The 27,531-nt window shown below is 37.8% G+C and overlaps 1 protein-coding gene across 1 annotated transcript in view; it reads right to left on the reverse strand.

The window, feature by feature from the left end:
* Window positions 1–27,531, reverse strand: part of CAP2 (cyclase associated actin cytoskeleton regulatory protein 2) — a 69,634-nt gene that overhangs the window by 33,210 nt on the left and 8,893 nt on the right. The window contains exons 2-4 of the mRNA XM_005525273.3: window positions 24,472–24,596; window positions 20,802–20,902; window positions 3,603–3,680 (exon numbers count right to left, since the gene is read on the reverse strand). Of these exons, the coding sequence (XP_005525330.1) occupies window positions 3,603–3,680; window positions 20,802–20,902; window positions 24,472–24,595 (303 nt within the window). The 5' untranslated portion in view covers window position 24,596. The remainder of the gene's footprint in view (window positions 1–3,602; window positions 3,681–20,801; window positions 20,903–24,471; window positions 24,597–27,531) is intronic.

Raw genomic sequence — 27,531 nt, forward strand, 5'->3', positions numbered from 1 at the left:
GAGAAGGCAGTATATGAGTCACCATTCACAAATAACTTAATGCAGTGGCTTTGAGGAGTGATCAGTATTTAGGATGGCAAATTAAAGAAGTTGGTAAACAGATAAATTTGCTCAGGAACACTAATAACTTTAAAAATTATTATACAATGAAATAAAAAAAAAATTCAGTCAGGATTGTATTTGGCTTAGACTGTGGGAAAAGAAAATTCAGATCCAAACTATTTCAGAATGTTTTAAGAAGGTTTATGCTAAAACCTCTCTTCTGATTAGTCAAACCAACATGTAAACATATGGTCTCAAAATACCTTTTAAAACAACTTCTCACAGATTACAGCAATATTCTAATTTATTTTCCCATCTTCTCTGTATTCTTTTATACACTCATATATTCTCTTATACTATTTGTAGAAGTAAACAATTTATAACCAACATTTTTATTGTTTTAATGTTTGAAGTTTGGCATCATATAATAATTTCTAATAAGTGTATGGAGTGAAAAATCCCATCTTGTTGAATGAGCCTGTATCTAGCAGCCATTAGCTGGGACATACACAAACAGGAATATCAACTGGTGGTTTTGTCATATGATCTCTTCCACTGCACATACAAATATAGAACATGACCATAAAAAGTAACAGAACATGCTCTCTGTGAAGTAATTTATTGCAGTTGATGCTAGATTGGTATGCCAGCTGGAATTACCTTCCTGGCTCCTACTATTTTCACATATACAGATAATAAAGGCTGTGCACTGCAATGGATTCCAAATGGAAAAAATAACATTACTAAAGAAGCAAAACTCCACAAAAGCAACTTTTAGCAATCTTGACTGTTTGAAAATGTTTGCTAGTAGCTCATAGCATGAACTAAAGAGTGAAATGAATTCCAGAACTTCACCATTACCATAGAGAGAAAAAAATACCACTTTTTGATGATATACATTTCTCCCTTTTTTAAGCACAAAATATCCACGGATCATTATATATATAGGAGCTTTCTTTTTGTTTGAATTCCTTATTCATTAGTTTGTAAGCTGCAAGAGCTGAGCTAATTTATTTTTCCAGCGCATTTTCCCCTCCCTCTTTTTTTTTTTTTTTTTAAAGGCACCATGTATGACAGCCCAACATGACAGGAACTCAGTAAATCCCCTCAGTCTCCACACCGCTGTCTCTGAATGTCTGCAAAGCTACTATGCCATAATCGCAACTCGCTGGCTCATTCACAGCTTTACATTATAAAGCAAACAGTCTAGACAGTTGAATGACAGAATTACTCTCTTTTCTCTTGCATTTATAGATATGCTGTCATCTTCATTTGCTTTTCTCTACTCTGTGCATTCTGATACGCTAATGATCAGCTTTCCTGTTTGGATTCCACACTGACTCCATGGCTCTAGGCTATAAATACAACCAGAGCTGAGATGACATCACAGCAATAAGGTCCTGGGGGAGCAGGGGCAGGATGCCTATTTCTTTCCTTCTCCTGGGTTAGCTGGTGATTACTAGCTTTTTCAAAATGGTTAACCAATGTGACTTTACTATAGAAATTTTTTTCTTCATTGTGATGGAGATATAAAAAACCTAATGCCTGGAACCATCACTTTCTGCAGTGGGAAAAAGATATTCAATTTGTACAGAATAGGCAGCCTTCAATTATTTTCACACCCATCCATAGTATAAGTGAGTGTATCTGTGCAAAAAATATATGCAAAAAAGGGAAAAAGAATGAACAACAATATGTATTTTGATTTTTATAAAAATGTAGCATTATTTAAAGCAAGCAGTCTTTAAACAACTTAAGTAACTGTACTGGGTTTGGTCTCACTGATAAAAAGAAACTTTAATCTGTAATATTCCTGGTACTTTAACTTTGGAATGATGTGTACACACATATCATGTGGCACTTCCTCTTATCAAGTGCTAAAGGATAGTTAAATGATAAAAGTTTACTTTCTTGCCTTCAACAAGCTGCAGAAATCTATGCAAGCCTCACAATATGCAAGTAAGACATATGGATATGGATTGCCAGCTCTGGTGATGTTTATGACAAGGTTTTTATTATTTGTTGCTTTTCTTAATGCTTCTGTAGCCATCATTCTGGATTGCCAGAGAATCTCTTTTTATCTCTACTCTTTTTTTGTTGTTTGTTTTTTTAGCATGTTTTGTTGACATTTTAAAATGAAAATTTCTAAACTTTACAGCTGAAAAATCTCAAACTTGACCTCTTACTTGAGGTCAGAAAGTTGTAAGGGCAGCAGTAGGGAGAAGCCATTGCCATTCTCACTGAAAAAGCAGAGAATCCTACTGATTGCACATTAGCACAGGAGGCTAAACCAGGACCCACAGCTTATCCTTGCACCAGAGCTGGGACAATCCCAACACCTCACAACGTTTCATTACATTATGGGACATCAGAAACTGTTCACTGGGGAATATTTTACCTATGAACATGTAGAATTTTTTGGGCCACTGGCTGCAATTGTATTCACTGCCAATATAAATGACTGATCGAGGCCTGTACCAATGGGAATTTTGCCTGTTCTGTGTGAGCCATGACCCACTTTTACTCCCTGAGATTAGGGACAGCTGGAAAAACAACTGATTTCTTCTTGCTTGGAACCCTAAAGTCGACCCTTGAATATCTATGGGCTTTGTTTTTTAGTTTTCCTTGAGTACCCTTGCCATTAAGACATACTGACTAGAAAAACTTCTAAATTGTGTCTCTAAAAACAATAGTGACATCAAAACTTTAATAAATTATACCATGTGCAGTGAGTTATGATTTGCAAGAATGGATTTTAATACACTTTGGAGCAGGGAACTAGTGGAAAAAGGCAGAACTGAAGGCCATGATGAAGACTGCGCAAGGGAAGACTTCATTCTCTGCATACTCCAAGAAGGAAGGTTCAAGGGTGGTGCCCAGAAGAGCTATCTGATTGCTATTCCCAGGAGAGATACAATGCTATCGGCCCTGAGCCCTCTAGAAACTACAAATGAGATTCATAACCACTCCACAGCTTCCCTGAGCTTTCTTGTGAGGGATGGATTTAAAAAGTTGCCACTAAATCAAGTATGTAAATCAACTTGATAAAAATCTATTTTTCATTTTATTGACAAAGTGCCTTGCCTTCCTTCCAGAACTGGCCTAACCTGAACCTCAGTTTGGAAAATACTGACTGTATGGGCCAATATTGGTTTTTCTCTCCCTAGCTTATACCCTGACTTCAATGTCTACCATGTAACATCCCTGGGAGGCTGGCAAATAGCCATTCTATTCCATGGCCCTTCCAGCTTCCAGAGAAAGACTGATCCCACTTAAAACTTTAAAGTGGACACCTCCTTTGCTGTCTTCATATGCATTAGTACATAAATCATAATAGATCATAAGATCATATGATCTTATATGCATTAGTACAGAAAAGGTTCTTAACACCCGACCATGGCTTTCTGATTATTACAGCACCATGCTTATAAAAGTGAAAGCAAGGCCCTAAGTGCACTGTATAAATAAAGGAACAAACAAAGCAAATGCAGGATCAATAACACATGGGAACACAGGCTTTTTATACACTGCCTCTTGAAGCTCCAGGTCACTTTCCTTACCTCTTGAGGCTCTTGACACTGAGATGCTAACACCAAGAAAGATCTCTGCGCTTGGAAAGCAGCACGTACCATCTCTGCCTGTAACAAAAGGAGGAATATAAATTAAACCTTAGCCTGTAACCTCCAATGCTTCTTTGTGGCAGCTGAAAGTCAAGTGTGACAGCTCAAATCTTCCTTGCTGCTTCTCATCTAAATCACAGCAACACTGACTGGAAGAAATGTATTAAAGTAATAGCTTAGCTATAAATTTTTTTTTTTTTACACCCAAGGTTAAATTCCCTATCTTCTTTAGACAGGAAATAAAATAATAAATAATAAATAAAAATTTATTTATAAATAAATAAATAAAATAAAATAATAAATAATAAAATAAAATAATAAATAATAATAATAAAATGAGTTGATAAGCAGGCTTTTAGTTATAATTCCTACGTTTAGTCACAGGAGGACTTAATTTTAACACTTCAGAGTATGTCTAGGCATTTAAATGGTGATGCTTATACCCAAGTGCAGGCAAGAACTTATTACCACAGGGAACAGCAATCTGCAAGCTTTGTGTTGAACTGCAGCTTAGGCTGTGGAGATGTTCAGATGAGTTGAGCTCGGCACATTGGCTGAGGTACTATGCTGTAATTCATTCCTTGCCTGCAATCTGTGGGCACACTCTAAGATCAATGAGAAATCCATGAGAGATGGTTGAAGGTTTTTGGGCAGTTTTCCATTCACACAACTCTAGAATTTGGGTTAAAGCTACACATGACAGTATACTTACATGTCAGCAGTTTGGATGGGTGATAAATCTTTACACTCCTGGGTGTTTAATAATGTTCAAATTTCTGTCCTTTTTCGTTTATTTGAGCCCTACACATTTTCTGTACATTCTAAACCATATAAGTTGATTTGAATCAGTATTCTAGTATCACCTCTACCTCATCCAGGTGGATGAGTAGTGACTAGGAGAAAGCATTACTAGTATAGAAAAGAATTATTCATGACTAGTAAATATTGCTAAAGAAAAAACAAACCAAACCAAATGCTGTTAAGTTAACCTAATATGAATAGGTACATTTATAATCACTTTGTGAAAGGGTGGGGAAGTGCACACTGTTTTTCCTTGGGGTTTTTCCAATCTAAAAAGAAAACAAGGAAATTATATATACAGACCCATGTGGATGCAACTTAAAATACATAAAAGTCAGGAAATTTGATGTTGTAGCAAAGTAAAACAGCTAAATTGTGTTTATTCATCTTAAAATGGGATGACATGAATAAAGCATTATCTGTTAGGATGAAAGTCACTGCAAGGAAGATGGTAAACGAGACCCAACTTGGACAGTATTTGGGGAGAAAGGGATAATGTGGTCTGACAGGCTGAGATTTGGTAGGGTATAATCATCTCTATAAATAGATAAAGAAATAAGTAATAAGGGAAACTTACATTTTCCAGCCAGATACATAAATACCATCAATAACAGTAAGGTTCAGATATTCTTAGATGTTTCAGAGGACTGTTTTTTGGTACAGAAATTCATAAAACAACAACATGTGGGTTATTTTAAGATTAGGGGAGTTTTTGTGTGTGTGAGGAGAACCTTGTAAAACACCTGAGTAAACAGTGATGTTCCTGAGGACGAAGTGAATATGAATCAATTCAGTGCTTCTTAGATTGCAAGATGGACAAAAATTAATTTGTAACTGAGGCTTGGTATAAGGCAAACTTTAAAAAAATTGAAAAATCAATGAAAGAAGATGATTGGTCTGAGGAACTTAATGATTTGAATGCAGGAAAGGATGGATTTACATTAAGAATGGAAATAATCTGTGTGCACTGAGCAGGAGAGAGAAATTGTAGGAAAGGGTTAGAGTCTATAAATGAACAAATAATGAAAGCAATATATGAAGAATAGGTACAAAACCCTAACAGAATGAGAGGAGGCCTGGATTATCAAGCAGAACTTCTTTTCAGGCATTGTAACACATACAACTGAAGAAATGATGAATAAAAGCTTTTTTAAGCTGCATCTTGCATGGGAAAATAAAACAGACATATTATTTTAGCTATTGGAACAATAAAGAAATACAGCAATGAAGTGAGGCCCTGACACTGCTCTGAAGGGCAAGTTGGGCATGTCTACATTATTCTTGATGTAGAGATTATCTGTTGCTGAGTAACATACTCTTCCCCAATTTCAAGGAAGTTGATGTACATGAAGATATTGGAAAGGTAGTTAAGGAGAATGATTGCAAAGGAATGGGAAATACATAATTTGAAAGGGAAGTCAAATATATATAGCTCAGTGACAGAATCATTGGGTCCATATTATCTTTTTCCCAGACTACTGAAGACAGTGGCAGATGAAGGGAGAAGTAGAAAATATTTTAAATATATATTATCTGGAGATAGTACTAGATGACAGAAATATGCAATGATGGATTGGGCAAATATGCCCAAGAAGAGGGAGGGAAGCTATGTCAAGTGATATCATGACTGTTAGCTTGACTTTGGCACCATGAACATTTAAACCAGATTTGAAACAAGTGATTAAAACATGTTAAAATGAAAAACAGGAGAAATTACAATGGGATTACCTGTGGTTGAAATAATTATTTTGTTTCTTAGACAAGAATAATTGTCAGATCTAGTATATCTGGGTATCATAAAATACTTACTGTGAAAGTCATACTTTGAGTGAAAATAACTATTAGTATTAAATTTTTTCAGTTGGATAAGAAGCTGGATAAGCAGAGGCAACAACAAGGATACTACAGGTGGTGTTACTTGAGAGAAGGAAAGTTGCTAGTTGTGTTTCTCAGGGATTAGTTTTAGGAGCAATCAATAAATTTCTTAGTGTCATAAGAGCAAGACTTAGGTGTGCACTCATAAAATTCTTGGGCAAACCAAGGTTAGGATGTCTTAAGACAGTCAAGAAGAACTCACTCATCACCTAAGAAGAGTAAGACAGTTTTGTTGGCACAGATAATAAGAATTTGACAAATTTAGCAATCCTCCCTGCTGCCCCTTTAAAACAATGCATAGTTCTGGGTGTAAATATGGAACTGATTCAATGGAAATGCTGAAGACTGGAAAACACAAGTATAAAATCCAGGAAGGTGGCTTTGTGAAAAGAATGTATGCAGTTCTACAGCAGATGTGGCAAAGTATTTTTAGTATATCTACGGAAGTGTTAGTACCATTGGAGAAAACCTCCTCTGGAATTCTGTGCACAGAATTAACACAGTAACCTGTGTTAAAAAAAGATAAGCTTAAATCAGAGCTGATGCTGAGACAATCTACTTGGATTTTTAAAGCAATGAGTATCTGTCACACAAAGATAAAATTTGAATTTCACTTATTCTTTTTAGCATGAGAGTGGCTGAGGAATACAATTCTTTCTCATAGACAATGTGAATAATAGAGAATGAAGAAAATTGTACAGTCAGCACATAATCACAGGACTGAAAACTGGGCCATAAGTAAATGGGATCCCAACTTTGTAAGATTTCCAACAACGCAAAAAGTGAAGTTCAGAAGGGATCTTTCAAATCCCTCCAAAGAGGCAGCATTATTTTAAGACAGAGCTTTAAATGTTGATCAAACAGATCATGCATGAGCAAAGAGTCCTTAGATATAGAAAGTTAAGATTGTTTATTGGGCTCTTGAACACATATTGAGGCGTAACATCAGTGAGGTTTGAAAAATATGTCTGTCTGGCACTTTGTCTACATTGCATTAAATACACACTTTTGGTATCCCACTGGTCACTATGGAAGCTGAAGAGGATTTTTTTCTCCACTCTGAGTACAAAGAAACAACTGGTTTCTTGTCTCATTGTTCATTTCTTTTTGATGAAGCACTGGAATTTGGTCAGAGCTGGAGACAGACCATTGGATGAAAAATACAGATTTTCCTAAAACACTGACATTCCTTGACAATGCCTCATACGTGTGTGACTATTGTCAGATGTGGAATCAGGATTAATTTCTCCTCCAGAATTGTATTACTTCTCCTTTTCTACTGCAGAGTGTGGCCAAGGCCACTTTCTCAAAATGTCTTGGAACTGTCTTTAAGAAATCTTGTGCTATTGAGTGCACATAAGCCATAGGTAACACTATTTTGAGTTACCTGTTCTATGTTTAAATGGTGGCTTCTTCCAATTTTTTTATTATCCAAAATTTATTACAGGGTGTTTGAAATGTTCAGTTGTCAGTGGACTATATATTGATTGTGAGGCTTGTGTTATGTACCCAAAATTTATCCAGTCCCAAAAGCTTTTAACTGTGTAGGGATCAGAGCAGCCAGATCTCTCACCTTTGAATGTAAATCTTAATCAAAGGATCATGCTAACACAGTATTTGCATTTTACAAGAAGAATTTTATAAGAATTCTGCCACAGTGACTTCCTTCTTACTGCAACACCATTAAAAAGAGCTGTCAGAGTTTTACTGCTTCTGAGCATGCCATACTTCATTCCCTGCATCCCATCAAAGCAACAGAAGAGCTTCTCATTAGGAATGCATTAGTTCAGTCTATCACCATTCCACTTCTTTCTTGTAGTCTTCCAAATGTGACACTTCATTGCTACTCCTTGTGCTTAGCAGCCAGGCTGTGTAACTAAACAGGCAGCACGACAATTTTGGAGGGAGGTAACACCTCCATGAGACCCCCTGCAAAACCAGCGAAGACTAGTGAGTGAAAATGCACCAGAGGGGATCTTTCTCAACAACTTGTGTGGCTCAGAACAAATCATCTGAAACTCTTTCAGTTACATTCAATAAAGCCTGAGTGTCAAAAATAGAATAAGAATCATGAGTAAATTCATCAGAGTAGAGTATACCACAACTTTCACACATCTATCTGCAGACAAAAATGGACATGTTTTGGAGCAATAGCAAATTGACATCTAAGAACTTTGGGTAATCCTTTTGGCATTCTTGGGATTACACACAGACACACCAATCATCAGACAGATTCCTCAGATGAGGTGAATATTTTGAAGATAGCAAATTCCTCAAAGCATTTCCTACTCTGCTTTTCAGCAATTTGTTCTAGAGGCTGGAGGAGACAGCTGTGACTTTGGACCTGAATTCCAGGACCATGTGGAATTCCATGCACCACCACAATTTCCCCACTGGTAAAATGTAGAATAATGCATCTTAATCCTTGACCTCAGGTGTGTTTGACAGCTGACTCAGGTGGCCGGAAGAGCTGAAGTTTGACATGTATGCCATGACAGCCCAGTTCCATGCTGTGGAAATCTGTGTCTGACTACAGTGAGTGACCTCTGTCGTCACTGCAGTAACAGCATTGACTGGTCTCTTCTCAGTTAAGCCTGCAGAGGTTAATGCAGAAATCATATAATCTTTTAAACAGCAACTGGTTTAACCGTCTCTGTCATAACATAAAGCCGATTTCTGATATTTGTCACAAGCCACCGCTTGAAAAATTGCCAGAAGCTCTGTGAGAGATGTCTAATGAAGACAATGCTCCTGATCTGTTTGAAGGAGCATGAGTACAAATTCCACTCAAACTGAGTAGAGGTAGATGCACTGGACCTGAAGCTTTAATTTCCAGTTTGCTTTGGTGAGGTTCAGTTCTCCACAGCACATGTGGGTTTAGGATCTGCCTCTTTCTCATTTGAAATGTTCTGTTCAATCTAAGTTGACCATCACTCTGGTATACAAGTATCAATAAAGAAAAATATTATTTATGTGCCAAGCAAGCTATGGCACATGAACTCAGATCTCAAGCTACATGTAAATTCACTAGTTGAAAAAAAAACCCAAAAGCTAAATAGAAGAGAAACAAATACAAGATTTCCTAATGAAATTTAGTCAAGAAAATTACCCTACTGACCTTATAATACTGACTTTGTATTGTATTTAATACTGTATTTCCTCAAAGTCATAGCATTTAAAAGCACAGTGCAAATATCAGAATCCACTGGAGTTCTATTGCTGGAGAATATTACACATCTGCACATGCTAACATTAACAGAGATAACTAGCAAATCAAAATACAGTTCCAGATAGTAAAGAGGACACAAGGGAAAAAATGGGATTTAGTGGTCCTGAGTTCAAAATGTAGTTTCTGCAGAAATAATTACGGGTCCTTTGTATCTAGCAAAAGACACAATGACTGACTAGTTTTCATTTCAGCAAATGAAAACTACAGATGGAGCTTCACTGACTCCAGCCTTTCTCTAAAAGGTACAGCACTACCAACAGAACAGACAGTTTGTCTTTTACATTTTGCTTTTAAAAGCCTCCTCAAAGTGAAGTGGTGAAGCTGTCTTGAAGGGAGAGGAAAGAAGTGAAAAAAGAACGGAGCTTAAATTAAGATGGGGCTGCCATAGAAACTGTCCAGGCCAGCTAAATAGACAGTATTTATTTTGAACAGTTAATTGGCTGACAGAGATTTTGCTAAACTGGACCAAGCTTTAAAGAGCCACTGGCAGTTCTCCAAACAGCACTTTTTACTCTGGAAAATGAAAAGTAAAATAAGAAAAAAACTGTCACCTTTCTCTCACTGGTCCATGTAGAAAACAGGGCTGAAATTCAAGTCAAAATTGAAGTGAGTGGGAGATTTGCCATTGGTTTTGACAGAACCAGACACCATCTGAGGTATTTTCTTTTCTATTTTCAGACAGATACATTGACTACCACTAATCAGCTGTCCCCTATACTGAGGTTTTTGGTGTTTTTCAGCCTTCATGGCTATGTCTGTATTAGAGAATTTTTGTTAAAATTTCTCAGCATTGCCTGTACACTACCAAACAGTGCTATCAATTGTATTGATGCTGTTCTTTCTGGATATTTGTATCTGCCTGTGTATTAAACACTGTGTCATGTACCTGTGCACAGTTCTGGTCAGTATTACACATTTCAGGGTAGCATCTGTATCTCAGTTCATTAACTTTACTTTTTAGTAAGCTTCACTGTGACTTAAACCACTCTGCTCTTAACTATGGTGGAGTTCAAACCATCACAGTGCTAATTAATAATGCAAGATGGATAGAATTGTTTGGGGTAGATTGTTGCTGCCATTTTATTCCTACATTTGAAACATGAATTGTACAGATAAACTGGAATAAAGGATGTCTAATAGGATGTCTAAAAACCACAATAGGTTTTTTAACATTAATTTCAATATTATTGCCTTGGGTAAAGAATATACATGTTCTACACCGATTACACCAATAAAGTTTGCCACAGTGTTCCAGAATTTCCTCGAAACTCTCTCATCTTTGAATGGTATATGTTTTTCTGAGTGATTTCAAGGGACTGTTAAATTTAAAGCATAATGAATACTATTAAAATGTCAGTTCTGTTAATTAATTAATTACTAATATTAGTAGCAGACACAGTCAATTATTTTGTTCATCTATCACTGCTTTAAATGGATATAAATATTTTGCTTTAGGGTCATTGTGGCTACTTATTGCCAAGTGAAGCGATAGGAGATCATATTCTCCAAAACGTCTCAAATAAATTTTGCCACCCATAAGAGAAAAACAACAAGGCCAGACCAAAGCTATTAACTTTGCTGATGCTCTCCTAAAGCTCAGGCTGCTTTTTTATCTTCCAGATTCACAAATTCTTCATGAATCTCTTTGACAACAGCTAAAAATCTATGACTCCCTTGACCTTTGTTCACTTCAACTTTTACACAGAGGTTCCAAAAATAGATGTAATGTAATGATAGGGATTCCAGAAGATTCAGCATAGAAAAATACTGAAAATTGTGTGCAAAAATAAAAAGTCCATTCATTAATCAAGATGTGGTCTATTTCAGGCTCGAGTGTTGGTGGTTTTTACACCACCTTTTTTTCTGAGCAGTTCTGAAAATGTTCAAGAATTCAAGTTTGCCATTTCCATCTCAAAATTCTGCTAAGGTCCAAGTCAACTGACGGAGATTTCCAAGGCATATCACTCCACAGCACACAGCCATGGATCTACATTTAAAGGCCTCCACATCAGTAGAAATAAAAGGTGCTACTGTCACACTGCAGCACCTGATCTAGGTATAAGCACCTGGTCCCTGCTGCTTCTCTACAGACCAGACACAGCCACAATATTCTTTGTCAGCTATGCGGGATTTGTGCAGTCATTTTCCGCCTCTCTAATATGTCATTAGTGCTCACCATAGAAACGAACAACAGATGAAAAAAGCCAAACATTTTAAAAACAAGCATAAAACCACCGTAAGAACAAATGGCTTCTCTCCAGTGCCGAGGAAGCATCACTAAAATCTATACCAGGCCACCATTGTTTGCTGGAGCTTACAATAACCAAAGACTGTCAATACTGTATTTTATGAGCATCAGGGTATGAGTAACAGTGACGAGTGATAAGCAGGATTTGACCTGCCTCAAATTTGTTAAATAACCCAGAACTCCTGAGGTAAAAGGCTTTTTCCAGGGGGAATACATTTAATTAAAAACATTACATGAATATTCTTTGTGTTCCATGTCAAAGATCATGCCATGACAAAATGACAAAATGGGTTTTTTTTTTTGGTAATTTGTATTAGGGAGAATAGACAGAAAGCATCCCAACCTGCACAGGGAGGAAGTTTGCCACAGTCTTCCTGAGAGAGCTCTTACAGCTCTTCATCCTGACTAGCCTACAAAAACAAGCAGGTTTCTCAAAGAGTGATGGCAAAGGGAAACCAGCTCAGTTCAGGATTTCACTGAAGAACAGAAAGTGGGGTACATTAAAGTTTCACAGTCCTTTGAAGGCTTTAGTTTCTCCTGTTACCTGGAGCTACATTATGCATCTCTGAAGAAGTGCATTACTTCTTTAAATAAACAGGACCTACACACAATGTACAGAAGTAATGAAGCCTAAACTTTTTTATTACCAAGATCAACAGTTTTTTTTAAATTTAGGTACATTTTTCTTTACCATGAACATCTGAGCTCTGAGTTCTTTGGAAGACCTGTTTGCCAGTGTTGAGGAACTAAGTATTCATGGAAAGACCTAATTTCCTTGAGGAAAAGCAAACCTATACTTCCTCCATGGAACATATCTTGTAAGCCAGTACATCAGAGAGCCACAGAGATCTCAGGGCCTGCAGGTCTCATTGTGATCTGCACAAACACAACCTTTGCTTCGCTGATCGCAGGCACTCTTGTTATGTCTCTGATGGGCTGCTTTGACCCTGAGGCTGCTGGTAAGCAGCCCCACTCTCTAGCCCCAGCTATTCTGTCAGAAGCCCTTCTCAGTGAAGGTCCAAATCCACACTTAAGGAAATTTCAGAAAAGCCTTTACAATTTCACAGGCCTTAGGATGTCATAGATATGTCCCTGATTTAACAAACACAAGTTATAGGAAGTTCAGATGCTTATCTCTGTAAATTAAAAAGGTTACAACACTTCTTGAGGTATTACCTCATAAATATTCTTCAAGCAGTGTTCAATGAACACCCTTCTGAACTAATTTCTTGACTTTCTCTGTCTGACAAGTCGCCTGATAAAGACTGGGGACTCACTAATTTCTAAGAAATTGTACTATTTTTAGACAGAAAGCTTGGACAAATAGGTTCTTATATGGAAAAGACTTTTTGTATGTTCTGTCTCTCATGCACTTCAAGACAACTGGTGACATTGCCTACACATCTCACTCTGCAAATAGTCCCACTGAGCCCCCTGAAAGCAACTCAACAGCTGAAAGTGCCAGAACTTGTCTCCTTGTAAAATCACTTCCACTTTTATCACCTTGAAAGAATTCTAGGCCCCCAACCAAAATTTGGTAACATGGAATCCAGTTCAAAATTTAAACTCAGACATCTATAATAATATCTAGTATTTCTTCCCACTTGAACCATATCTTCCTTTTCAGAGGTGCTAAATAACAAAAGCCTACTTGTACCTGGAGAAGGAACCTAAGCCTCTCTGAAAGGCAAAGATGTGATTGAAAAGCAGATCTGAATTAATGTGGTTTTTTTAACAGAATATGTATTAAAGCAAAATGAAAGAAATATTTCAGCCTCAAAGTTCTACATAAAAATCCTAAATTAATCTTTTTACTGTATCTCTGGGATAAAACACATAATTAAACTTATATATTAAACCAATACTTAAACTGCTTTGCAGTTCAAATTGTGGAAATATGTAGTTCAATTTATGGGTGTCAGTAGACTAAAAGAAGTTTGCAGTGACAGTGACATGGTTCAATCTATCCTAATGGACTCTTCAATGTTCATAAATGTGACCATATTGATCATGCTATTCATATTGGATAAAAAAAGGCAATGCACATTTGTGGCCAAATTATACCCTTGTCCCTCCTGACAGCACTCCTAGCTTATTTAAAACAACATTCAAACCACACACTGGTTTCCCTTGTGGCTTAATTCTCATTATTCACTGAACTCCTTTTTACTAGAAACTGACTGAAGAGCCAGATTCTGAGCTCATTGTTTGGTTTTTTGCTGACGACAATGAACAGCCTTCTCAGTTTCCAAGCCCAGCATTTCTATACACTCAAAACAGTTGCAACCAACTAGCAAAATAAAAGCAGGTCAGGGATGGGGAGGCAGATGAGTGAAAAGAGTGTACATGTGCTCTTCAGAAAGAATGAGACTGAAAATTAATAAAAGACTTACTCATAGCCTGGAGCAACAAATGACATCGTTCAAGCATGTGTCCCCAGAACAGAAAAAAAAAAGGGGGGTCAAAAAAAAGTATTCCTGGATGTGTATTTCTCAGATTGAAACAAATTAGTTTAAATTTGTTAAATTTAATGAACAAATTTAAAAATTTGTTAAATTTTTAAATGGGTTGTTACTTCAACCCATAATTTTCACCAGAGAAATAAGAACTATAAGCACCAGTAAAAAGAATTTTCAGTCACAAGAGGTTCATGCTGATGACAACATCAAGGATGCTGTCTTTGTTTTTCTGATGGATCAAGAAAGTGTAACTTGGCAGTGGTTCACTAGAAATAACTGCTGTGAGAACCACACACCTCACTGTTGCGATGGTGAGTGCCTGAGATGACTGCTACCTATGCTCTCTAGATCCTGGACTGCTTTGAAACAGAGAAAAAAACAGAAGTCTGATTACCTTACCAAGGCTTCCTCATGGACCTTGGTTTGGAGCCAACTCCATATATCCAACCCTCCCCTAGTAAGTTTTCTCCTGACATTACACCAGAAAGTGTCCTAAGCAATGGCTTTTCAACAAGCTCATGGAGACACTCTCACACTGTATTTGTGGCTATGAGTGCAGGTGGTTCACACTCTAAAGCCATCTGTGATTTAGCTCGCTCTTTTAGCCATGTAATTTTATCACCTTATGATTTCTGGTTAAGCTGACACAGTGGTTTTCAACTTGTGGAACTCTTATGCCTCTAGTCTGTACACTGCTTCTCCTGGAAAAACACCAAGAAAAACTGGTTTCCTGCCAGCTGACTCAAATATTCTCTTAAAGGGCTTCGATGAAAAAAATTTTATAGAGGATACAAAATTAGCATGAGCTAAAGCATATGATCAGTTCTGACTTTGACTTCAAATGTCCAAAAAGTTAATGTATGCTTTGATTAATTGCTCCATTCATTAAGTAAATTGATTGGTAAAACATGGACCACCTTATATCTAGTTTGAACACTCAATACTTATGCTGAATTAATCTGGTCAATTAAAGCAACCTTCACAATTAGATTTTTTTTCTTAAGAGCAACTTATCTAACATTTTCTTGGGCAAACATGATGGATTTTTCTTTGTTTTCACACTGCATATAAGGTTTCCCACTCAAATAATTCCGATACCTTTTTCTAGCATCCTTGGGAGACCAGAAAATCCCATTGTACTGAGTAACCATATACACATAAAATTCTTTTTAGGGGGCAATAGTTTTAGACCTTGGTATAAAATGGTCTGTAATGGTCCCTGAACAACTGCACTACTTTAAAACCAACTGCTTATGGATTAAGTCAGGAACTACTCCATTTGCAGAGAAACCCCATGAAAACAGGTTATGAATAACTCTTGACAGCCTTGAGTATTTGTGTTTCTGATTTCTGATGTTTCTGAGGAAATGCCAAATGGAATGTTATCATTATATATTCCCACCACTATCCCCCCTAAATTTATGGGTGCATGTTTCTTGTGCCTGCAATACACAACTAAATGCCTAGTACTGACCACCATGGCATTTATTTTTCAGTACTTGTTTTTGACTTTTATCTCTTCCTTGCCTTTTTAAAAAATAAGAAAAACAAGTGGTATTTACTGCAATGTCAGAGTCAAGAAACTAACAGTCTGATCCAGGTCCCATCAAAACTGTCGGAAAAACTCCAACTCTTTCAGGGCATGGTGTTCTAGACTTGTAATGGACAGGTCCTTCATGCTCAGGAGCCATCTTTATTCCCAACCAGGTGTCTTTCAGTCCAAGAGGTGCAAGCATGTCTGCACACTACTGCACCTGATTCAATAAATCCTGCTTGTTTTGAAAGCCAGACACAATCCCCAGGCCATATGGGAAGTTGTCCTTTGGAACAGAACAATCAAAAGTTGTAAAACTCCTAGAAATGTCAGGTTTTTTCTGAACAAAACTCTAAATTAGCCTCTTGGCTAGATTGTATATATTGCATCTCCATCTTTCTTTTGCTATTAAAGTGAACATTCTTTATTGCTCATATTATGAAGTGTCTTGTAGTACATATATAAGGTAAGAAACCCAGCTGAATTAGCATTACAAAATCAACTTTAACACTGACAGATTCCCAAAGCTGATGATTTTATTTTATTTTCCCTTTTGGTGGACAGCATTACCATTTTCTACACTATTAAGTCTCTTTCTCTTTGTGTGCTGTCCAAAACATGTCTTTTTATTCTTTTTTTATGTATTCCATTTTCCCCAGTCCTGAAGTAGCATCTTGGTTTGGTGTTTACTCTGTGTAGTAGAAAACACATCTCACAGAAATGCAAAGGCAGCCTGACAGCAAGGTTCTCTTTGGGCATGTTGACATCATCCTCCTCTCTGAGCTCTAATTCAGCTTTCAACACAATGCCTAAAACTGCACAGCCTGAGAACAAAAGATGAACACGAGAGTACACTTGTGCATTCTGCTGCCCTGTAAGCAAATTGCCTTGTTAATGAGGAATCAGTCAAATAATGGGTTTGATAGTCTGCATTTAGATTAGCTAAGAAGAAGTGCAAAAGTGTGGTTTTTTTTGGTGTAGCACAGACAGCACCACATCCTGTTCAAAGTTCAGGGCTATGAATGTCATTGACTCACTCTTCGGCATCTCTCACATGAAAAGACAACATGTAGCTATTTCATATGTCAAAACTACTCTTTGGGAAAAAAAGAGGAAGGCAAGACTTTTTAACTTCACTGATCATCCAAGCCCGTGTGGCACTTTGCAAAGAGCATATATATCTCATAAAACATACCTCCTGCTTTCAGCTCTCTGTTTACATTTATGTGGACTTTACTGGGCAGAAGAGAAGAATGTCACCGCTTTCATGTAACAGACAAGGAAAAGCAACTCTCTGGGTATGTGCATATGACATCTGTGGGGTGCCCATTGCTTTCTCTGCTCACCATGATAAGAAACCAGTGCATGCATGCAGAGAACTCCTGCAGACTGGATAATGTGCTGTGAATTACTCCTCTGTGCTACCTTGTTCCTGCAGTCATTTATGCAATGGATTGCATCAAACTCTCTTCCAATAAGGAGGAACTGAACCAACAACCACTTCATTTCTGAATGCTCCAAGCTGTTTGACCTCCTGTCTTGAGCTCTGAATTTCAGCAACTGGAAGTTGATGGAAGTGAGGAGGAAAAATGCATCCATATTTTCATAGTTTTCCATTCCAAGATAAATAACTTGGATGAGAGTAGAGGGAACATAAATGAATCACACAGACAATCTGTTCTTTCAACTGGTGGGGTTGGGAGGTTATAAGATTTTTACAAATAAACATTTTAAAAAAAGGCAAGTATTAGCTTATGTGTTTGACAGAAGGCTGTAATTATGTTCTGCTGTGTACCACATAAAATACTAAAATATAGAAATGTGAGGTTATCTATCCTTCTCTTGTAGAACCAGTACATTCTCTTCCTATCGTGATGTCTCATCTGGTACATTACTCAAACTCAAGCCAAAGTACTCCACCACTTGAGACAGCACATAAACAAAAATAATGTGAAGAAGCTCATAATAAACACATTACAAAAACCTGCATCTTGGCATTCTAAAGTCTTGCTTTCTTTACTTTGCGAAGGCAAAGAGCCCATCAAACCTGCCTGAACCCAGCTTCCTCACTGAGATACAATCTAAAGGTGGACTTCCACAAGCATCTTCCTTGTCATCCTTAACACATTTTCTGAAGTGCTGGATTCATGGCCTGTGCTGTAGAGTCACAATCTGTTTTATACTGATTTTGAATTTCCCTCATTCTGACAGAAGGACAGTTTTTGGTGTTGGCACATATGGTGAGTCAGCTTCAGGGCTGCTACAACCCGTAATGGTTGGTGATAGCCTCCAAGACACTGGTATGTCAAGCCAAAGACAGCTGGTTGGTAGCAGTCCTGGCCACATTCACTCTTTCACTGATTTCACATGCTCTACAGTTATGACACGGACAGCAGAAAGTGGTTTCATAAAATCTGTGCCTGTAGCAGACTTTGCATTTCATAGAAATATCCAGATAATCACCAGGTCTTTATTCCACAGTGACAGAACAAGGAAAATATCTTAGCTGCTCAGAGTAATTTGTTTTAAACAGAATATGTAAAAGCCTAACCATTCTGTCCTTTCAAAAGTGGTTAATTTCTTCAGTGCAGTTGGCCTCAGAGATTCACCACTACATGTACTGTAATTTGAATAAGAAATATGTTGCTCTCAAGATTGAGCCTAAGCAGAACTCTGATAAACTAATCTTTGTAAAACTCACTGTGCTGCTGTGTTTAACAGAGCCAGAAGCTAGCTATTAGTTCTTCTTTATGGCTTGTTTGTTTTGTTCTCTTTCAACAGACTTTTTAAAAGTACAGCATGCTGAGCATGCTGAAAAAAATAGGAACAAGGCTCCCCAACAGATACCAGTTTTGTCTGAATTCTTCCCTCTGCTCGGCACACAAACCAGACAATCGTTACAGCCATCAGAATGAAACACATCATATTAAATCCCTCATTTCTTTGGCATAATATGAAGTCTCTCTTTCTCTCATATTACCATTCTGGTCTGTCAGGTATGTGAGGTTTTTCAGGGCAACAGGTGTTTTTTGAAATAAAATACAACCTTCCCTTCAGCTCATTATATGAAAGAGACAGCAGCTGCAAGCATAATGCTGAGGACACATGGTCTATAAGACACCCAGAAGAAAAATACTCCTTGTTCCACTTGTTAAGGTAAAGCACAGATGTTGCTTCAGTGATAAGCCTGAGCATAAGGCAACCAGTCTGCTCCACACTGTAAATCCAGAATCTAAGATTTCAGAATATTTAGTAGGCTGCAATCAGAATCACCAGTTTCTTTATGTAAAGAAAGCTAATGTCTAAGCTCATAGCACTAACAAATACTCTGTATCACAGTTTGCATTACACTATTATCAACAATATGCTAGAGACTGTCCACAGACTTGGCTGACAAATTATTAATAATCTTTTATATGGACTCAATTATGAGTATGAAATAGTGACAAATGCATAAATTAATACACTTGCTGATTTAATGGTTTAAACATTTACAGATAATTTATATTAAAGAGGATTTAGCAATTTAGAAGGTTAAATGCAGTCCCTTTCCCTGTTTAGTACTGGTAATAAGGTTATTTTTGTATCACTCAGATCTAAACTGTTGAGAAATCAACTGCAAAATAATCACGTCTAATGAATGTAATAACCAAGCTAGAATCAATCTTTTCCAGGGAGTAATTCTCTGTTCAGTTATATTCATAATTCTTCCTTCAACCCTCTGACCCCCCCTTTATTCATTTTTCCCTAGTTTCTCTGAAGAACAATGTACATATATTGTAGCTTACAGTATAACTGTCTAAGCTTTTTGAAGTGAAAAGGGAGTGCATCATTTCCTTAGGAAAACAAAGATCATCTAGAATTGCCTGGTCTCCTTACTCCCTCCTGTTTTCTAGGCCTAACTAGGTTAGAAACTCTGCCCTACAAACCAGAACATGTAACACCACAATAAAAAACACAGATCACAGAATAATCCAGTCATCTCTCTCTGTAAGTAGACTGGTTGCTTTGGTTGTCCTGAAGAATATTTATGTTGGCCTTGCAACATGAATCTCAGTAGCTTGTAGGACTGACTGTTTTTCTGGCTACAGTGTATGTTATGTAGAGCAGCAGCAGCAGCAATCAACTGGGAACCGTACACACAGAGGAAGGCCTGATGGCATGGATCCACTAGAAAAGTCAAAAGCTTCAAACTCCTTCAGATCCAGCTTGCACTGAACCCAGATCTTTTGTGTGTGGGATGTTTTTTTTTTGTTTTTTTCTCAAATCTATACTGGTAAGCTGTTAGTGAGTCCATCCCTTGTCAATTCTATCACCCCCCATTTTAGGGAAGACCAGCTTAAAAAAATAAAATTACGTAAGTTCTGATCACAAGGTTAAGATCATAAGGTTAGGAAGTACTGTCATCATGAAAATGATCCCATAGTACTTCCTTGCTATAACTTACATTTTTAACAAAAGGTCATTTAAACAGCTGAATCATTTTTTAGTTTGCTACACTCTTACAAATGAAAGAGATACCAGTAATAAAAACAAAAAACCAGAACAAAATCTCTATATTAATTGGAATGATGATACACATGACTCGAAAACAACCATAGGAAGTTATCATTGCTTGGGCCCACATGTTCTTTGCTACTAATTTGTTGGCACATGCTCTTAATTGTGTTCCTGTCCTGCAAAGAGCTCAGCAGCCAACAAAACTACTCAAATTGCTTGTGAATGAGAATATTTATATATTTTGCATTCTATGGTGTTCAACTTCGGTGCTGTAGAAGGCAAGCAATCTCTTCTTATGAATCCATACAACCTTGTGCCCTTCCCAAACCAACTGTTCTCAGTGTGTTACACCAGGCTATCACTACTACAAGAATTAATAACTTAGAGTTTATTCTGCTATTAAGACACTCCTCTACTCAGAAATCAAGGCTGATCACACAAATTCCAAGACTTGTATACTTGTATCATCATGGAAATCTGTGTAAATACTTACATGTGTCTTCACGTCACCTTCAAGAATCTTGCTGTACCTGAGAAACTCAGCAACACTTCCATTCAGCAGCCTATCAAAGGCTTCCACATATGGTGCTATGCCTGTAGAATAGGAACATTCCATTATAATGGGTTCATTAAGTATATAATGCATATGATATGTGTAGCAGATTGAGGAGATGTATCATAGAAACCGAGGAGATTGCTGTAACTTAATTTCTGATTTATGAAATCAGTGAAAAAGGATGTAAAATTATTTTTGTCCAAGACAGAAAAGAGAAAAAAATCCTACTCCTGGTAGAACTTGAATAGGAACTTGAAGAGAATTTCCTGTGTATAATGTAATGCGAAGACTCTTTTGTCTTAAAATAACATGTGCTAAAACAAACATCTCCCATCCCTTCAAAGGAGTGACCTGAGAAGTCTAACTCTCTTAACAAAATTCCCCTATTGTACTTTAACCAAATATTGTCCCCTAAAAAGAACCTGCACTGTACTTAACAACTTAACAACTATTTTTAAATTACCCATTCCTGAAGATCTCTGTGTTGTTTGGTGGCTTTTAATAGCAACCAATTCCATTTCCAGTAAGAGAGTCTTTGGAATGGGTTGACAGTAGATTTATGCAGTGAGATAAGGCTTTGTAATCTCCTCATTTTGTTGTCTCACCTTGCAAAACTGTCACTGGATAAAGAAGGCTCAAACAAGTCATTGAGATGACATATCCCATTGACTATATATATGAATTAAGCTGCTATTTTCAATATAGTATACAGAGCAGTTTCCTGATAAAGTGGACACTCAGAAAATGCAGATGAGCCTCAGTTTCTTAAGCATCTGGCTTCTACATAGCATTATGTAGTAGTTAAAATAGCAAAAATAATGTTTCCTTGGATGCTTTACAACCCTCTCTTTACTCCCTCATGTCCTGTCTGTGCGTCAGAACCTTTTCCAGATCTAGCATGAATGACACACACGTGAATCCATGATTTATGTAGGATCTGAGAGAACAAGGTTAAAATTCTTCCCTGCCTCTCTCCCTCATTAATGAAGCCTGAGGATTGCTCTGAAGAGGTACCCGGCTTTCCCCAGAGAATTTTCTTTAACCTTTTGACACTCTATAACAATTGTGTTCAAATTCAGAATCATGAAAGCCCTCTTTATTCCACAAGAGTCATCTGGCTCCATGACAGAAAAGAAGACAGGCTCTGGCAACTGGAGTTTGCAGTGGCCTGTGTGGAAAAGAAAATGTAGTTAGTCAGCTAGGTGGGATTTCAAGGCTCCTTTTGTTCTCTTGATGCCATTCACCTATAATTCTGAGGAATTTCTGGGCTTCCTTCCATATTAAGTGTTTGTGTGTAAACCCCTCAAATTACCTAATGTACAAAAGGTTTTTGCTTTGGAGATGCTTTCCAAAGCCCATTTATGTTCTTTGTAAAAATCTATGTTTGTTTCCAAAAGAATCATTGTAACATTTTCCTTTAGAGCAGAGTTTTACGTAACAGTTCATCAAATTGTCCTATGCAGAACTAGAAAGCAACTATGCTATTTTTTACTTTTCAATGCCACTCACTCCCAGGAGCATTTACTAGAATTTGCTGTGGGCCATGCAGAGCAACAGAATGATTTATTTGCAATCCTGCTGTTGTAATGCCATTTAGGAAAACAGTAAAGGTACAGATCTCCCATCCTGTTTTTTGAAAATGTATTAATTGAAAAGCCAAGGCTGATTTTTTTTTTTATAATTATAATTATGGAATGGTCTTTTAGGGGATGGAGGTCACGGTTGAAGAAAGAAATATACCTCCTTTTCAACTGGAGATTTAAAAAAGGTCACACTCTGGCACAAGTGTCAATTTTGACGGAGAAAAAGAAAAAAGAGACCTGTAAGACTGTTTCCTTTGCAGTGGCTGTGTTGGTATGCGAACCTCTGCAGAGGCAGAGTGGTGTTTGGGGCACTGTAGGCACAAACTGAAACTGAAACCAGTCACACAAACAGAAGACTTTCCCAACTGCACCAGCAAAAGCTGATTCCTGAGTCCTTGTGTGAGACAGCTCTGCATGGAGACGTCACACAGCCTGGCAAGCACCCCATGGTTCTGCTCATCTCAGCTTCTTACTGCAGTCTCCCAGTGGGTGTGTTTTATAACCACACTTCAACAAGACTTCTCAGTTGATTTCTTCTAGAGATCTGTTGGGGCGTTCAGGCTCTGCTTCCCCGGGGGTGAATCTTTTCACCTGAGCTCTTAGGTCAGGTCAAGAATATAAGCAGTTTGCATGGAAGTACCTGGCATGATGAGTTATATCCTGCTCTGAAAGCAGCCCTGGTTCTGCAATACCGTGCTTTGGATAAATACAGGTTCAAATAAATGGACTCATTACATGACTGAATTCTTTGAGAATGGCACTATTCTGAGTGGTAATTGATCTATCTGTCAGTTTGTACATGGATCGTACTTCTCCCTGACTTTGCTACAGTTTACTAGCTGCCTAGGTTTTCTCTGGACTCCAACCACTTTTTTACTGAAGTTTTCTGTGACTGACTAACTCATCTGCTATGGAAGGCTGCTGGAAGACACTCTCTTCCTGCCACAGAAACACACTGCTCTCAGTCAGCTGCTCCGCAGCAGCTGCCACTTTGCAGGCCCATGGCGTACAGTTCAGGCATGTGTTGACTGGCATAGGGGACAGTACAGCAGCTCACACACTTCACTTGCTGCTGTGTCAGTAAAGGAAGCTGCCTACAACTTTCCATGTGTCCTGAAGCTTCTGTACAGCAGCTGAGTCCATGCTGGGATGTGCTTTTCTCTAGAGAATGCAAGAAAGGGCAAGGAATACAGAAAGCAAAGAACATGAATCTAATAAAGAGGTGTATGTTTGGCTTCTGGAAGACAAAACAAGTTTTGGAGAAAGAAAGAGCACTTCTATTCCACCAGATTTAGAAGTACCACATATGTAAAGTTATTTAGCCTGTAACTTTCAGGTACCACAAAATTTAAAGTGTGAAAAAAAATGATTTGATGGTATGATGTGAATAGACAAAGAATAGGGTTTTATTGGTATATTCTCCAAATATACCAAAATGTAGTGCTTTGGAGAGCCACTTGAGAAAAGAGAGCTCAAGAGATAACAATCTAAGGCCATGGATGTATAGCAGTCCTTAATGAAAAAATGCTTCCTAATAAGCTCATATTTGATTAAGGATGATACACTAATTAAGTGTGTCTGCACCGTGAAATTCAGAGAGAGCTGGCAAATCAACAGTGTTTATATGTTTATATTGGTAACTTCTATAGGATTATATATGCTCTACATTTAGAGGATGTCTCATTTCTTCTGCTAATTGGCCTCAAGCAGACATTTTCACCTGGGGAATTATTTACAACAATGTAAGTTGCAAATATAATTGCTAAAATGGAAAGAGTAATAAAGTTTGAGACATTGAGTGTATTTAAGAAACAGTAAAATCATGAATTTTCTAGGCCATATTAGTTTAGAACTGTGCATGCTACCAAGCTTGTCACGTGACATTTCTAAATAATTTTTTAAAAATATTACTTTATTTTGATACAGAATTTGTAGAAGGTGGGATCGCATTTCCTCTTAGAAAACAAACATACATTACTTGCAATTTTTTAATAACAGATAGTACTTCAAAATCACATACTTACTTCCATTGACTCCATTGATGCCATCACACTCCATTCCACCAGATCTCTGTGAATCTGAAAATAATGATTCAAGTCGAGTCACTGCGTTCTCCAATCTCTCCATCAAGCCATGAGTCTCTGCCATTCTGAAAAAATCATTATGGATAGAAACAGTGTTAGACTCCTCTCAGTAAAGTTCTTGCTTCATGCTGCAGTTCTGTTCATCTTGTGGCTTTTTCTTTTATGGTAAAACTCTCATTTTTTAAGCACTGTCTTTCTGGCACATAAGCAGCTGCAGTGAAGCAGCTGACAAAGGGTAATTTGCTTCTTTGTCAGCAGGGAATCAGATCAGTACTCAGCCCTGGTTCTTCCTTCTAAGTAGCAGGTTCCAACCACTGCTAGCATAGCTTTTGACAGTCTGCAAGTGAGCAACTTATGGCAAAATGTGTATATATGCTCCCAACTAGATCCTAAGATGACTGGAATAGTTATAGAAGTAATTGGTAAAATCTTATGCCTACAATGACTTGAATCAGCATTTACGGAGACTAAAATACAGAAGCAATCAATACTCTCTGATTTTTGAAAAGGTTCATTCTGAAATTTGCCTCGGTCTTTTATGCTTTGTACTAGGAGTCAGCCAATTGACTGAGGACTACACAAAAATCCAAGAAGGTCTTCTGTTTATTTTTCTTATATGATTTACCATCACTTTTTTTCCCTACAGAAGTATCCAATATGAACCAGTGTTTCCCAAGCTTTTAAAATCAAATGCTAATTAACATTTGGATAGGAGAAAAAAAATAAATAAATCTAGAGGCCTGCTTGTGCAGTACTGCTGCAGTGCTTTTGATTTAAGATTAAACAGAAATTGGGTTACATTTTTAACAACTCACACATTGCCTTCTTTCCTCACAATGTGATTATCTGCTCTCCTACATGTGAGGCAGTGTAGGCATTGACATTTTTGAATATTGGCCAATCTCTCAGTGAAAAAAAGTGCTATATACCATTCAGAGTGAGAAAGAGTTATATAAGCAAAGGCAAAGCTATGTTTAAATCCCCTGATTTAAAGTGAGTTTAATGTACATGTTCCCCACTTAAGGTTGTGAGTGTTTGATTCTGGTGACATTCAGCAAGGGGTGTATGTGGTGATGATGGCTCTTAATTAACATGATCCCTGTGGCCAGTTCCATCCCAGCCCCCACACTAGGCTGCATCCCCTGCCCAGCACCACAATGTGCAAAAGCAGGAGCAACAGGGGAATGCACATCCCCAGCTGGGGCAAGCAGGGAGCCAGAGGCTCTCTGGAGCCATCACTGTGTGGTGTTCTGCCACAAGACATTGATTCCTGCATAGCTTGGAGAGTAGAACGGGTAAGCAGACAAATGGAACAAATGTGTAAGTGTATTAGCTCCTAAAGAACAGCCTGCCAGAAGTGCTAGCATTGCAGAGATATTAAAGCCTAATAGCAGATTCCAATGAACTGCACCACTATGCAACACTCAGCAACCAAACCAAACATTGCTGCTTCAGTGTCTCCACAGCCAGTGCAGAATGCCTAAATGTCATAATTAAAAAGTAAAGTAGCATGGAAAGAAATGCTTTCACTTACAAACTAGTACTAATAATTCTCATTAATAAAATATAATAATATTTTTGTTCTAAAAAATTAAGCATGAAAGGAAATTAGCTACTAGGACTATGGAAACACATGCAAAGCTCTTGTGCTCTGAGTCACGCTGCCTTTCAGACTGGGTGGGACCTTCAGACTTTACCCTATAAATGTAATGAGGTTTATGTTTGACCTAAAGGTGAAGTAGAAGATTTTACAGCACAAAACCCTTGGGAGAACCATTCTCGTGTGAAAGTTTTGTCTGGAATTCATGGGGTTTTCCTATTTATATTAAATAAAAAATCAAACCCCCAAAAGAGGATGACATTGGACAGCATGTATATGAACAGTATAAAAATTCAGATGGGCTCTCTTGTCTTACCACAGAATGGGCCAGGTTGGAAGGGAGCCCAGAGGGGGTCATCTGATACAACCTTCCTGCTCAAGCAGGATCATACCAGAGCACATGGCACAGGATTGCAGACGGTTCCTGAATACCATTTGTGAAGGAAACTCCACAACCTCTCTGGGCAACCAGTTCCAGTACTTGGTCACCTGCACAGTAAAGAAGTTCTTCCTCATACTCAGGTGGAACTTCCGGGGCCTCAGTTGCTGCCCATTGCCTCTTGTGCTATCGCTGGGCACCACTGAGGAGAGCCTGGGTCTGTCCTCTTGGAACCCTCCCTTCAGGGACCCTGATGAGGTCCCCTCTCAGTCACCTCTTTTTGAGGCTGAACAGGCCCAGCTCCCTCAGCCTTTCCTCATGGAAGAGATGCTCTTGTTGCTTGATCAGCATTGTGTCCCTCCACTGGACCTGCTCCAGGAGCTCCATGTCTCCCTTGTCCTGAGAAACGCAGAACTGGACACAGCAGTCCAGATGCAACCTCACCAGGGCTGAGCAGAGGGGTGGGATCACCTCCCTTGACCCACTGGTAATGTACTTTCTTTATCCTGCAAAATGCACATTATTCTGTTTGAAAAATCTAATAGCTTTAAAAAAACACACAATTTTTTTGTAAGGTTACAAATATCTTTGGCAGGAACGAGATGAATGTGTCAGGGGAGCTTCTGAAATATTCAAATTTTTATGAGAATATTAAACCTTTTCGTAAAACAAAGCACTGTTAATCCTAAAAAGTATTATACATACATTCTTTTCACATTTTACCCTACTACATGAAAGCCTAAAATGATGTCTATTTTAAAAGTTCTGTTTTGAACCAGTCTAAAGTCTGACTGGTGTAACATAGCATATCAATACAGAACACAGCAGACATTCAACTGATTTTATCAGTATTTTAAAATATACTTCTAGTATAGTACCTATTTGTCTTTATGTTTAGATACAGTCTGGTAGGTTGGGTTTTTTCTAATTCTCCACAAAATTTTCCTTGATTATGTTATCAAATGTCACAAAAATTATGCACAAACTTCTATGGAAGACCTTACTTTTTGGCCTCTTCAGC

The sequence above is a fragment of the Pseudopodoces humilis genome, chromosome 1 (genome assembly GCF_049639895.1).
Source record: "Pseudopodoces humilis isolate 2021_Gansu_Grassland_sample_001 chromosome 1, ASM4963989v1, whole genome shotgun sequence".
In the NCBI taxonomy this organism is placed as follows: domain Eukaryota; kingdom Metazoa; phylum Chordata; class Aves; order Passeriformes; family Paridae; genus Pseudopodoces; species Pseudopodoces humilis.